At 48.4% G+C, this 13,029-nt stretch overlaps 1 protein-coding gene and 1 long non-coding RNA gene across 7 annotated transcripts in view; one reads left to right on the top strand and one right to left on the bottom strand.

Annotated features, from left to right (window-relative positions):
• Katnal1 (katanin catalytic subunit A1 like 1) overlaps positions 1 to 12,242 on the top strand; it is an 80,558-nt gene extending 68,316 nt beyond the window's left edge. For all 6 annotated transcript variants that reach the window (XM_076560660.1, XM_015998267.3, XM_006979616.4 and 3 more), the window contains exons 10-11: positions 3,817 to 3,943; positions 6,421 to 12,242. In XM_076560660.1, coding sequence (XP_076416775.1) covers positions 3,817 to 3,943; positions 6,421 to 6,619 — 326 coding nt within the window. In that variant the 3' untranslated portion in view covers positions 6,620 to 12,242. The remainder of the gene's footprint in view (positions 1 to 3,816; positions 3,944 to 6,420) is intronic.
• LOC121825492 (uncharacterized) lies at positions 510 to 3,821 on the bottom strand. The gene is made up of 3 exons (XR_006067819.2): positions 3,468 to 3,821; positions 2,464 to 2,664; positions 510 to 1,749 (listed from the first exon to the last, which is right to left on the bottom strand). It is a non-coding gene; the product is annotated as an uncharacterized LOC121825492 (long non-coding RNA).
• Positions 12,243 to 13,029: the final 787 nt, after the last annotated feature.

A 13,029-nucleotide genomic window follows, 5' to 3' on the forward strand; every position in this document is an offset into this window, starting at 1 on the left:
CTTTGGAAGTGTATTCTCTAACACATTACTTGATCACTCTTGGGACTTGGCCTCCGGGCTGTGGAACGTAATTAATGGTAGAACTGCAGCTCCCAGGCTCGGCCTCATGCCGGCTCTCCTGGCTGCGGCTCTCTGTCCTGCCACTGATAATCGTAGGATGTCCAACGGCTCCTTTTTCATACCGCGCTGCGGAATTTCTGGTTGCGCTATGAAGCCATCTTACCTGCAGCCGTAGCTGAAGGGACTTCATGGAGAGACTCAGCCGCCTGCACTGCCACACCACGTCGCAGCTCTGCACCGGTGACTGGAACACGCTTGTCCCAAAGCTCCAGCTCATTTTCATCTCCAGAACACTGTATCTGGAGGTGAAGGTTTCCAAGTTGTGCCCTCTCTTTTTTTTTCTTCTGGAAAACTTCCAAAAATGCCTGCCTGCTGTCTTCCCATGGTAACCAGCCTTGCTGTTCGGTCCCCCAAGGCTGTGTGTGCGTGAACAACAGCTGAGGGCAGGATCGTTTGTTAGCATTCTATGTTTATTCGGTAATCGGCAAGTCCCACCCTCTTGTCGCTGCTTCTAGGAAAGAAACAGGACGTCCTGAGAACTGAGCAGCCCCACGGTGTCCCCGCCGGCACACGCCCTTCCAGACCACTGCTAACCGCTGCCGCCCTGTTATAGAAGTGATTTATTATTTTCCTCGTAATTGTATCACTTAATATATTTCCAAACAGCTTTATTTCTTTTGCAATTTTACATAAATTCAGTCACCAAACGGTGTCTATTTGTCTTGCTGCTTTTGCCCAGTGTGTTTTAGAGACTCTGTGTTACCACCTACAGGTAGATGTAGTTTCTTCTTGGTGCCTGTGGTGTTCTGCTGTGTTTGGTTTTTAGGGGTAAGCACCCAAGCCCACTTGCAGTTATCAACAGAAATCCACTTGTCACAGCTGTGTAAGTCACAAAGTCCAAGATGAAGGTGTCCTGGAAGCCAGGTGTGGTGCATGTGGGGATCTCTCCCAGATGTGAGTGCTTGTGATGATACAGAAACGTGTTTTTAGCAGTGGAAGAAAGGAAAAAAGGAAGCTTTGTGGACAGCCAGCTTCTCTGTGACAGAGAGATGCCTCTGGATGCAGGGAAGGAGTGAGGAAGGAGAAAGGCACACCCCCGCTCCTCTGGGCCCAGGCGGACAGAGGTCTCTGGGAGCACAGGGCCACCTTTCCTCAGTCCTTTGACGGGCCGGTGTTTCTGGTCAGCGTGGCCAGTAGATGACTTTACCTTGAAGGGGATGAGAGACTAGGTACATCTTGGTCAGATTAACCCTGAATTATAGTTCTGGACCAACCTGTCTATGTGCAGGGCAGGTGGGATCTGCTCAGAGATAGGACAGTCAGGAGGAGAGCCACAGGATGAAGGCAGAGATGCCAGCCTTCTCGTCCTGTTCTAGTCACGGGTGTCTGCGGACCCAGGAGAAGACAGGATTTCCTTCCAAGGCGCCTGCCTGCCAAGGAAGGGAGCTGAGGGCCCTGTCAGCAGTAGCGCACGGTTCAGGGTTCAGGTGCTCTCCAGCAAGGCCACTGGGGCGTCGTGACCCGGCTGGGTGTCCCCAGAATTCATGCTGTCCGGTCTCCTGAGCAAGTGAGGAGACGGCTGTGATCCTCAGAATCAAGGCTGTGGAGTCATCTGTCTGTGCCTGGTCGATGCCACCTTCCTCTGGTGTCCACACATGGCCTTCCTCCTGAGTAGGTCTGTGTCCTCACCTTTTAAGAAGAGCATCGGCTATATTGGGTTAGGGCAGACCTGTGTGACCTCGTTACATCTTTTTAAAAACCTCTGTCACCAAGTGTGGTCACGTTCCGAGGACTTGGAGTGAGGACCTCAGCGTAAGAAAGTTTGGGGACATGGTCTCGCGAATGGGCGTCCCTAACTCAGGCACTATCTGCAGGGTTGGTTAGCTTCTCCTCTGCACCTCTCTTGTATGTGGGGTGTGTGCGCGCATGCGAGTGAGTGCTGTACACGCGCCTCTGGAGGCCGGAGGTTGGGGTCGGGTGCCCTCCGTCATTCCTTATTTATTTTGAGACAGGGTCTCTCACTAACCTGGGGCTCACTGACTGAGTAGACTGGCTGGCCAACGAGCCTAAAGATCCCTGTTTCTGTCCCCGCCCCCATTTTGATGTGGGTGCAGGAATCCAAACTCAGGTCCCGATGATTTCATGGCAAGCAGTCTACCTGCTAAGTCGTCTGTCCAGCCCCAGTTCTCCTCTTTAAAGATGTGTATCCTGGTTATTTTCTAAAATGCTCATAATTTTACATTTATTTTCCTTATAATGTATTGACACTGATTTTCATGTATATATGAGGGAAAGCTGGATCTCATTTCCCTGAGGATAGGTTCACATTTCCTATTGCCTGAACCACCTGTTATAACCCAGAGTGAGTCTAACTCTACCTCCCTCTCGTTTCTGCCCACTGACCTGTTTGCACAGTGTCCGCTGGCAGGGCCCTGTGGCTTTGCAGGCTGTCTTATACATTGTTAATGGCAATGCTTCCCACGTCGCTGTTCTTCCAGAACATCTCGGGTGTTCTTGGTTCTCTCCAGATGCATACACATACAGAATCTGCCATCAGATTCTGTAAACAGACCTCTTCAGACTTCATGGAAATGCTTTGATGTTCTGAATTGGGGGAAGAATTGAGTCACGAAAGAGAAAACTAACAGAAACAAAGCCGTAGGGTCTGACTTTAACGGGAGGCGATGATGGGGTACGGTGTGACTGCAGGTGGGTTAGAAGCCACGTGGCCAGGCAAACAGGGACCTCCACTTTGAATTGTGTGTCAGGTACTACTTAGACACCACGATTGTATTTCCTAATAATAGTGAAAAATCTGGATATGTCTTTGCTCTCAGGAGACGCATGCCCGTGACTGTGTGGATCCAGCTCTCAAGTCACAGGTGTGTGTGGACGGGAGAAGGAGATAGGGTAGCACTATTATAACCAGAGAACTTTGAGGAGAAGTAAAGGACTTTTTTCCCTGTATGTTTAAAATTTTTCAAAATAACAGTGGAGGGAGATGAAATTTATTTTGTATCTTAAGAACTAGAGAGCAAGGTAAACCCGTTTGGTCTGTCACAGCATCTTGTTCAAGCAGGTCTGTCACACTGCAGAGCGCAGTGTCGGGTAGCTCAGTGGAGAGAGCCCTGTCCGCACCAGCCCTGGCAGGGAGCCATGCCGGCAGCAAGTGTCTCTGGACTGACTCTCAGTAGAAACTTCACTACGTGCATTGTGTCAAAGCATGCAGTGCCTGTGGCCAGACTGTGGCGTCAGATCCCCTGGCACTGGAGTGACAGCCGGTGTGAGCCCCACATGGGTGCCAGGAACTGAACCCAGGTCCTCTGCAAGAGCAGCCAGTGCTCTTGACTGCTCACCTCTCCCTCCATCCCCCCTGCCCCACCCCACCCGCCCCTAAATGTTTTTACCTAGAAGCAGTTCTGGCTTTGGAATCCAGTGTTTATCTTTCATGGAGAACTCAGATCTTCGGTTCTCCAAGCAGGCCTCGCATCTCTAAGAAGAATGAATTCCCTTCGGGTTTCAGGGACCACGTAGAGAAAGGAGAACGCCTCTGCGTTGTGTGGCAAACCGGAAGCGCTGGGGGACGGGCCGTGTGGCAGACCGGAAGCGCTGGGGGACGGGCCGTGTGGCAGACCGGAAGCACTGGGGGACGGGCCGCTCTGACTCTTTTTCACACTGCTCTCTTTGCCCGGATGCATATAGGTTCCTCAGCAAAATGATCTGTAAACTTACACAAAGCGCTTCATCTTCCGGCAGCAAAAGGAAGAGCCGAGCTTCTGAAGATCAGCCTCCGGGAGGTGGAGCTGGATCCTGACATCCGCCTGGAGGACATCGCGGACAAGATTGAGGGCTATTCCGGTGCCGACATAACTAACGTCTGCAGGTGTGTCTTTGGGACCCGGGACCCAGACGTTAGTTTTATAGGATGACTAGTCTTTTGTTTGTTTGTTTTGTTTTTGTTTTTTAAGACACGGTTTCTCCGTGTAGTTTTCGGTGCCTGTCCTGGATTTCGCTCTGTAGCCCAGGCTGGCCTCGAACTCACAGAGATCCGCCTGCCTCTGCCTCCCGAGTGCTGGGATTAAAGGCATGTGTGCCACCGCCGCCCGGCAAGGATGACTAACTAGTCTTAAAAATCAGTGGAATTGACCCCAAACCTGAAGGCAGCGACCCACTTCTCACTGGGCACGTGTTTCTTCTTTTCAACTAGCTTTACTTTCTTTTACAAAAAAATTATTTGTTTTTTGAGGCTATGATATAATTCCATCATTCTCCTTTCTCTTTTCTTCCACCCATGACTGGTTAAACATGAACTGATCAACAGTAGGCGTGTTGATATGGAGGCGGCCAAGTCAGCAGGCCTCAGCCCTAGACAGGGAACTGGAAGGCCCCTGAGGAATGCCGAGAGCAGGAGAAAGAGTCTTCCCCGTGGAGAAGCACACCAATTGGTTATCCAGTGCCAAATGGTCAGCCCTGAAAACACACATACACGTAATACTGTGCAGACGTTTCTCCCTCAGCATACACCTGCATTGGCTGCCAGACAGACAAGTCCATAACATGATGATTTTTGCTCTGGGTACCAGGTCCTCTGTTGCCCAGACTGTGAGGTCATGGTCCTCCCGTCTCAGCAGTGCTAGAATTACAGACTCTCACTTACGGTACTGGGCATCCAACACAGGGTCTTGCACATGCTAGGCCTGTGCTCTACCAGTGAGGTCTATCCCCATCTTCACTTAGACTTTTGATTGTCCTAAGAGCCGTTGTGTCTTACTTGGCAGTAATGGCTGAGCAGCCTCTGGCTAATCACCTTCCGGCTGGAGCCCAGCCATACTGACGGAAGCAATATTGTGTAGCTTTGCTGGGCAAATCGCGACCACACGCAGATGAATGATGTCGATCCATTTCATCGGTGGAAGAAACAAGTGATTTCTTTCCCTTTCCCTTTAAGGACTTCATAATTTTTAAGACACTTCACCCAAGAGAAGGAGACTTTTCCGTTCTGAGATGGAGAAATCTGTGTAGTTGGTCTCAGCAGCGTCTTCTGACGCTTTGGCGTCTAGTTTTCTCGGTGTGTCTGAGTCCAAAGGCCATAATTTTTGCCATAGTTTTCACGGTCTCTGGTAAAACACCACACACCTGAAGGTGTGACTGGCTTGTCCTTCCAAGTAGGTCTTGAGGAGAACCCAGCCATTTCTTCTCAACTTTCCTGTTTATTTATAGTTGGGCGAACGGGGCTGACTGAGGTCCGGAGACGCCCGAGTTTATACTGCTGGCCCCCCACAAGCATCCCATGTAGGAACTCTTGCTGGTTTGTGGACATGCTCATGCCCCTGCCTTTTACTCCCGCTGCTTGGGCTGCAAACTCACTAATACACAGCTTGAGTTATTTTAACATTAGCCAAATATTCATCCCAAGTATGCAGTTCTGTATTCCAAATCTGACTTCTTCTTCCTAACTTCCTGCCTCTTTCTGAGGCACAGAGAATCAAAGAAAACTGAGTGCTAGCTGAGTTTGTCCCAGGCTTCTGTGATAAAGTAAACTTACTTCTCAAGTCTTCCTAGCCTGTGTGTGTGTGTGTGTGTGTGTGTGTGTGTGTGTGTGTGTGTGTGTGTGTACACGTGTATACACGTGTATACACGCACATGAGGTCAGAGGTCAGCCTTGGCAGTTTCTTGGGTGCTGGCCACCTGGTTTTCTTTGTATGGTGTATATGAGTACTTTTTTTTTGTTTGTTTGTTTGTTTTTCAAGACAGGGTTTCTCTGTGTAGCTTTGGTGCCTGTCCCTGGCTCTCGCTCTGTAGACCAGGCTGGCCTCGAACTCACAGAGATCCCCCTGCCTCTGCCTCCTGAGTGCTGGGGTTAAAGATGTGCTCACCACTGCCCGGTGTTTTTTTTTTATAGTGTCTCACCGTGTTTTTCTAGCTGTCTGTGTAGACCAGGCTAGCCCCAAACTCATAAAGGTCTGCCTGCTTCTGCCTTCTGGTTACTGGGACTAAATGTGTGCACCACTGCACCTGACCTTCCCTGGTTTTTTGAGACAGGGTCTCAATGGTGTGAGGCTCGCACTAGGATTACAAGCATGTACCAATGTTCCCAGCATTTTGAGGGGATGGTGGGAATTGAACTCATGGTGCTCGCGCTCACATAGCCAGCACTGTTCCAGCGAAGCCATCTCCCCAGCTCTTGCATTGGTTTTAGCTTTTCTAACACTTCAGGATGTGACTCAAGTGTGTCCTGCTGAGTGGCATCATAAGCGCACATATAAAACAGCCCTTGGGACGTTTGCCGTAACTTTGTAATAACCGGAAGTGTTGAAAGCACGTGCTGCCGTGGCTAAGGACTGCTCTGCCTGATTCCAGGGATGCGTCTTTGATGGCAATGAGGCGGCGCATCAGCGGCTTGAGTCCAGAAGAGATCAGGGCCCTGTCCAAGGAGGAGCTGCAGATGCCTGTCACCAGAGGGGACTTTGAGCTGGCACTGAAGAAAATTGCCAAGTCGGTCTCAGCTGCGGACTTGGAGAAGTACGAGAAGTGGATGGTTGAGTTTGGATCTGCGTGATTTGTCAGCTGTCTCGTTTCTGGTGTTCTTGTCTATAAATGTGAAGGAATTCCTTAAATTTAAAAAAAATCTGCAATTTTTAATCAGAGGAAATTTCACTCAAAGGCCAAAGCAAAACAAAACTGTCTAGAGCTAGAGAGAGATGCAGTTGAGGAATGAGACGCTTATGGAGGCTGCTGACTTCCTGCTAGCAAACCTCATTCTCCCAGAATACGCCAGCCAGGGGGCGGGGCTGGGGCGGGGCCTGGCTCGCAGGGAGTCCTCAAAATTTTCTTCCTCTCCCTTGTCATTGTCTCTGTTTTCCCCAGTTCTTTGCTCTCTGACCATAAAGGACACACACACACACACACACACACACACACACACACACTTTTTGCAGCAAAACTTGGTTTCTGTCAAATTCGTGAATTGTCATTTTGAGAACGATAGTCGTCAATTCTGAAGGAAAGAATGAATTTCCTATCTGTAGAATTTAATACTTAGTGTCAGTCTAACAGGAGTTAGAGTTCTCACTCCTCGCTCTGCCAGTTCTTCGTTAGCTGCTGGCTCATGTCGATCAAGGACTAGTCTGTGATCTATGGTTTTCCCCGGCACACAGTCTGGGTTTGCTGTGCCTCTCATACTTCCTTTGTTAGCAGCACGTCTTCACCCTGCCCTTCGCTCAAATCAACACAGTGATTGTTTCCTTCCCACTTCTGACACTGTGTGTGTGCTTTTTTGTTGAATTTGACTGTAGTGTTTAAGATAAGGACTCTGAGTTCAAAACAAGTCTAGTCTCTAGGCTAATGGAAGACAAACATTTTTTCTTCCGTACACAAGTATTTTGCTGACATGTCTGCACACCACATGTACGGTTTCTGAGCAAGCTAGAAGAGGGCGTTGGCTCCCCTCGAATTGCAGTTACAGGCAGTTGTGAGTCACCAGAAGGATGCTGGGAACAGAACCCAGGTCCTCCTCAAGAGTCCTCAGCACTCTTAACAGCTGAGCCCTCTCCCCACCCCACAAATAAAGTCTCTGAAGGTTCTCACACAGCTGGTTTAGGAAAACAGAATCCCAACAGCGAATGCTCATTTAAAAAGTAGGAAGTTTTCCTTCTAAGAACTTGTGCATGCAATGGGAGTACACTAGACATCTGACATGCTCATCAGACATGGCAGTAGATAGGAGGAAGATCTCAGAGAGGAAGATGCATGGATCTAATCACAAGCCCCATGCCTCCCTCGTGTTGGTTCTCTGTAATTAATTATGCCTGTCTGTTTGGATCACCAGGCAGTTCATGTTTCATAGTCAACTTAAAAAGTGTGTCTGTGATATAGCCTGAAATCTTGATTCTCAGGCCTACTGTATTAAAGTATATACATCTTAGAGGCACTTTAAAAAACGCTTAGTATGTTGCTTAAGATATTTGCCCTCTTTTCCTTACTAAAACCTATAAATGTGTTATGTTCTTTTCAGGTAACGTAAGCCCAAGTCTTTAAACTCCTAGAGTCATCTGATTCCTATAAATTGCCTTCTTTCTTCTGAGACACATATAAAATTTCAAATCAAAAGACATGATTTAATTGTAATAGGAATATTTCTTGAAAAATTAGAATGAGAGACTTATGAGCAAGCTTGCCTTTACTTATTTATCTTGAGGAAGGGTCTTACTTGGTTGCCTGAGCTGGTCTTCAGCTTTTGGACTCCGGCGATCTTCCTGTTTCAGTTTCCTGAGTGGCTGGGACTCCAGGCCCCACCCCCAGATTATCTATAAACATTTAAAAGGAACAACTGATGTGGGAGGCTAAGGCAGGAGGATCCCTAGGGATGGAAACACAAATGTCCTCCACCTGATGAATTGGTAAGGACAGTGTGGCGCAGCCTCTGACTCCCATGGCCCCAGGCACCCGCACACACCGCCTGAAACCAGCCTGTGTAGCGTAGCACGGCCCTGTCTCAACAAACAAATAAATATTCCCGCTCAGATTCTCTTGCAGACCATCACCACCTCATAGCGTTGTACTTAAACAAACAAACAAACAAACAAACAAACCCTTCTATGCAGCACTGAGTCGGTAGAACTTTCCAGGTGTTGCATTACTTATCTCTGTCTAAACCTAATTTCCCTGAATTCTTCATGGAATTGTGCAGACAGTTGTGCGTCTGCCCTGGGGCCGGTGGGGCGTTGCAGCAGCTGCGTTAGCCGAGTCAGGTGTGTGCTCCTACGGCCGGCCCTCTTTTCTCATGTGTCTGTCAGCGGATGGCAAAGGCTTTGCATGTCTTAAACCCCTGAAAGGATCTGGAAGAGGCCCTGCGGATGTCTCTCCTCCACTGTCCTGGCTGCAGCAGACATGTTGCCCAGCCAGTAGGGATGCAGTAGGGATGCAGTGGGGATGCAGTAGGGATCCAGTGGGGATCCAGTGGGGATGCAGTAGGGATCCAGTGGGGATCCAGTGGGGATGCGGTAGGGATGCGGTAGGGATGCAGTAGGGATGCAGTAGGGATGCAGTGGGGATCCAGTGGGGATGCAGTGGGGATGCAGTAGGGATCCAGTGGGGATGCAGTAGGGATGCGGTAGGGATCTGGTAGGGATGCGGTAGGGATCCAGTAGGGATCCAGTAGGGATCCGGTAGGGATGCAGTAGGGATGCAGTAGGGATGCGGTAGGGATCCGGTAGGGATGCAGTAGGGATCCAGTAGGGATCCAGTAGGGATCCAGTAGGGATCCAGTAGGGATTGGTTTGTTTGGCAGACAGACGCGCCATCCCAGTAGAGGTGGTTGGGTCCAACTCCTTTGGAAGCAGGAGTGGTTGGGACTGCAGCCCGTGACCAGTGTGTATTGTATGTGGTTGTTTCCCAGAAGCTCCAGAGATAGCCCCTTCGTGGGCTCACTGTGCCCGGGGGTGGGGGTGGGGTGGTCACTGTGTGTGGACCAGAGGGCAGGCCGAGGCTGTGCAGCAGGCAAAGCTCTGACTGGACACCTTCTTCAGTGACAGCAGTCGCTCCTGGTTTCTGCTGCTGAAGCACGGGTTTAGCTCATGATGGAGAGACACAGCCGTCTGTGTCAGGGGAGAGAACGTACAGAAAGGGAGGGTTGCCCTCTCCTTTTGACTGCTTTTAAAATGAGAAGTTTTAAACAGTATAAAGCTATTACAGATGGATTTTAACGCACCCATTTCTATTTTTCCATGCCACAATTACATGGAGTTATGATAAGATGTACCCATGTAATGCGTTTGCTGTAAATGTTTTGCTTCCATATTTTTTTTAAAGTAAATTAATATTGGTGAAATGTCCCAGACAAATGGCTGCGGAAGTCAGTGACGTCACAGCTCTTTCAGCAGTGACCCAGACGCACTGGGTTCCGCCTCGTGTCATCAGAAATCCTCAGACACTGCAGGGCACCTGCCGGGGCCTCCACAGGAGCCACTTGACCAGGACCCCGGAGAAGGGAGGCAGGGCCTGGGCTCGAAAGCCAGCAGCCGCCAGGAAGGTCCAGGCAAGGCCGGTTCATAGTGTTAGCTGTTGCTCTTCTGTCTTTCTGTGCACCCCGACTGTGCAGGAATCACTGGGCTCCCTGGGTGTCTGAGTTCAGGAGTCTCCTTCCTTGGAGACACTGCCGGATCCCGAATCCGCCCGAGCATAGACAGTTGAGATAGAAGAGCCGGACAGGTCCTGTGCACAGTGGGCTGGCTTGGGCCTCCCTGGTGCTGTCTTCTTCGGTCTCTTTCTCCACAGTAGTCCTGTCCACTGCTGTCTCATTAAGTATAGGTCACACTACGTACGGTCTGCCCTGTGCTTTGGGACAGGATGTTAGGAGACTCGGCCTTTTCCAAGAAAAGGTCATTTAACTGCAAGTGTGAGGAAAGAATCAGGAATAGTCCACCTTTTTTGTACCTTTGTTTTGTTTTAGTGTTTTGAGCGTACAATAGTTTACATGTGTCATGCATATACTGTTGATGTGGCTCTTAGAGTCCGTCAGCGTGGAGCGAACAGGACAGAGTGGAAGGAGACATAGGATGGACTTAAACCCCAGTGCTTAGTTCTCATTGCCACTAATTGTTTTCGTGGTTTGTTTACTTTGTTTTAACTACTACATGTTTACTTATTTATACTTTTAATTTAGGATTTTCGTATTTATTTAACTTTTGGATCATTTGCTTTTGATATTGTTTCTTAATGTGGGAACTAAGTATTTAAAAATTAAATCTGTATGGTAATATATTTTTACATATTTACTTAGTAGTAATTCTTTGACTTTTTACTAGTTGTTTTTCTTCTGAAAACTTTAGTTTTGGTCATATTTCTCATTTCAGGTGCCTTGTTAATAAAACCATATTAAGATGATGCTATAAAACTTTTTTTGCTTTGCTTTTCTCAAACCTTGAGAAAACTAAAAACAAAAGCTAAAACCTGAATATTGGCTCATCACTAGTGGTGTGGATTGGTTCGTTTGGCACCACAGATGGGGGTTGATGCAGGGACTTCCGCTTTGACTGAGTGGACGAAAAGCACGCTGTCTCTGCCGTCAGTGAGCTGAGCAGGCATCACCATGGGGAGGGGCGCCGAGGGCCCCAGTCCCCGCTTCTGCAGGTCTGTGTTTCCAGGCACCATCTTCTCTGCTGGCCTGGCCTCCTCCTGTTAACTTTCAATTTTTAAACTAGAATTTTAAAATTTTTTATTATTATTATTATTATTTATTTTGAGGCAGGGTCTCGCCATGTAGCCCTGGCTGTCCTGGAACTCCAATGTTGACCAGGCTGGCCTTGAACTCACAGAGATCCACGTGCCTCTGCCTCCCACGTGCTGGGGTTAAAAGCGTGTGCCACATACCCAGTTTAACTTGAATTTTGTTTTTAAACACATTTTGCCATTCCTCCTCTGGCAAAGCCAGATTCTCCAATGGCCCTCTGGGAAGTGTGAGGCTGCTCTTCCCCTTGCGTGGCCCGCCTCCTTGAATGTGTTTCACCCCGTGGAGCAGATCCACACATAGCACATCCTCTGCTGGCATCTCAGAGTTCTGCAGATACGAATCAACGTGATGCTGTTAAACAGTTTGGAGCCTAGCGTTTCCTCTGTCCACCCTCTGGGAACTAAGTACTTTAGGAAAACCCGTGGCTGTGTGGCTGCGTGGCTGTGGAGCATTGCCCTCAGTGGCCACGCTGTGGACACAGTGTGCAGCAGGACCCCTGCAGTCAGAGTGGCTTGGGGTTGCTGCTAGGATTCGGTTCCAGTGTCTGTCGTCCAGTATTTGAAACTAATTTAAGTAGGAAGAGGTTTCTAAGTTGTATCTGTTAGATGTTGTTCCCTCTCACTTTTCACACGGCTGTTCGCTGGTCTCAAGCCTTGTTGTGTGTGTATGTAAGTTGTGATGTCGTAATAAATTTCTACAGCTGACTGTTGGTGGCTTTTCACGTGGCTGGATTTTGATATATAGTGGCGTGTGCTCCTTGCGACCACAGGAACAACATACCCCTCACTAGCTGGCAATGACCCTTCTCAGACTTCCCTCATGAAATCACATATTGGCAACTTGGTCTTTTGTTTTCTGTGTAATGTACTAATAATTTTAAGGTTGATGTGGTAATGTGTGTGGTTTTCCAATTAATTATTTCAATAAATATTTATGTGATACTATTGCATAACGGATGTTCTGTATGGTGAATTTTCCAGATCATGAGTCTTATTTGATGACACTCTCAAAGCCACTCTTGAATTCCCAGACTTTATTTTTAGAGAACTTTCAGGAGACCGGGAGCAGAAATGGTTCTCACAGGCTCCATCCTCTCTCCTTCATTAGCGTGTGGCATTGCCGTGGTTCAAGTGCTCTTGTATGGAAGTCCAGAGCTTGCAGTGGGCGTCAGTCTGCGTAGTAGTGTGCATTTTGACAAGAGCATAGTGTGTCTACCTACCGTACCTGTTTGATGGACAATCATGTCACTGCCCCAAAAACCCATGGGCCGCCTGCTGTTCATTTTCCCACCACCTCCCAGACCCTCCAGCCAGACTCTTGGGTCTCTGTAGTTTACCCTTTCCAGATCTCAGTCCATTTAGATCAGAATACGTAGCTTTTCAGACCTCTGTGCATCATCCATGCATCAGTTACACATTTGACTTTTCTCTGTTTATATGCTTCCTGCCGAAAGAGGTCTCAGTGACTTCTAACTTCAGCGATTATGAATAAAATGGCTGTAAACCATGCTTGCATATTTATAGTGTTCATGTACAGGTTTTTATGTAAGTTTGTGGTGAGTTCTTCCCTGAGCATGGGAAGAATCGTTTTATAAAGAACTACAACACTGTCTTCCTGTGTGGCCAAGGCCATCTTGTACTTACACTAGCAGAGAATGTGTATTCCCCTTGCTCCAAACCCTTACCTGCATTTGGTGGTTGTGGGTTTTTTTGGATTTTACCATTTTGGTAAGTGTGTAA

This window comes from Peromyscus maniculatus, chromosome 23 (assembly GCF_049852395.1).
Source record: "Peromyscus maniculatus bairdii isolate BWxNUB_F1_BW_parent chromosome 23, HU_Pman_BW_mat_3.1, whole genome shotgun sequence".
Taxonomy (NCBI): Eukaryota; Metazoa; Chordata; class Mammalia; order Rodentia; family Cricetidae; genus Peromyscus; species Peromyscus maniculatus.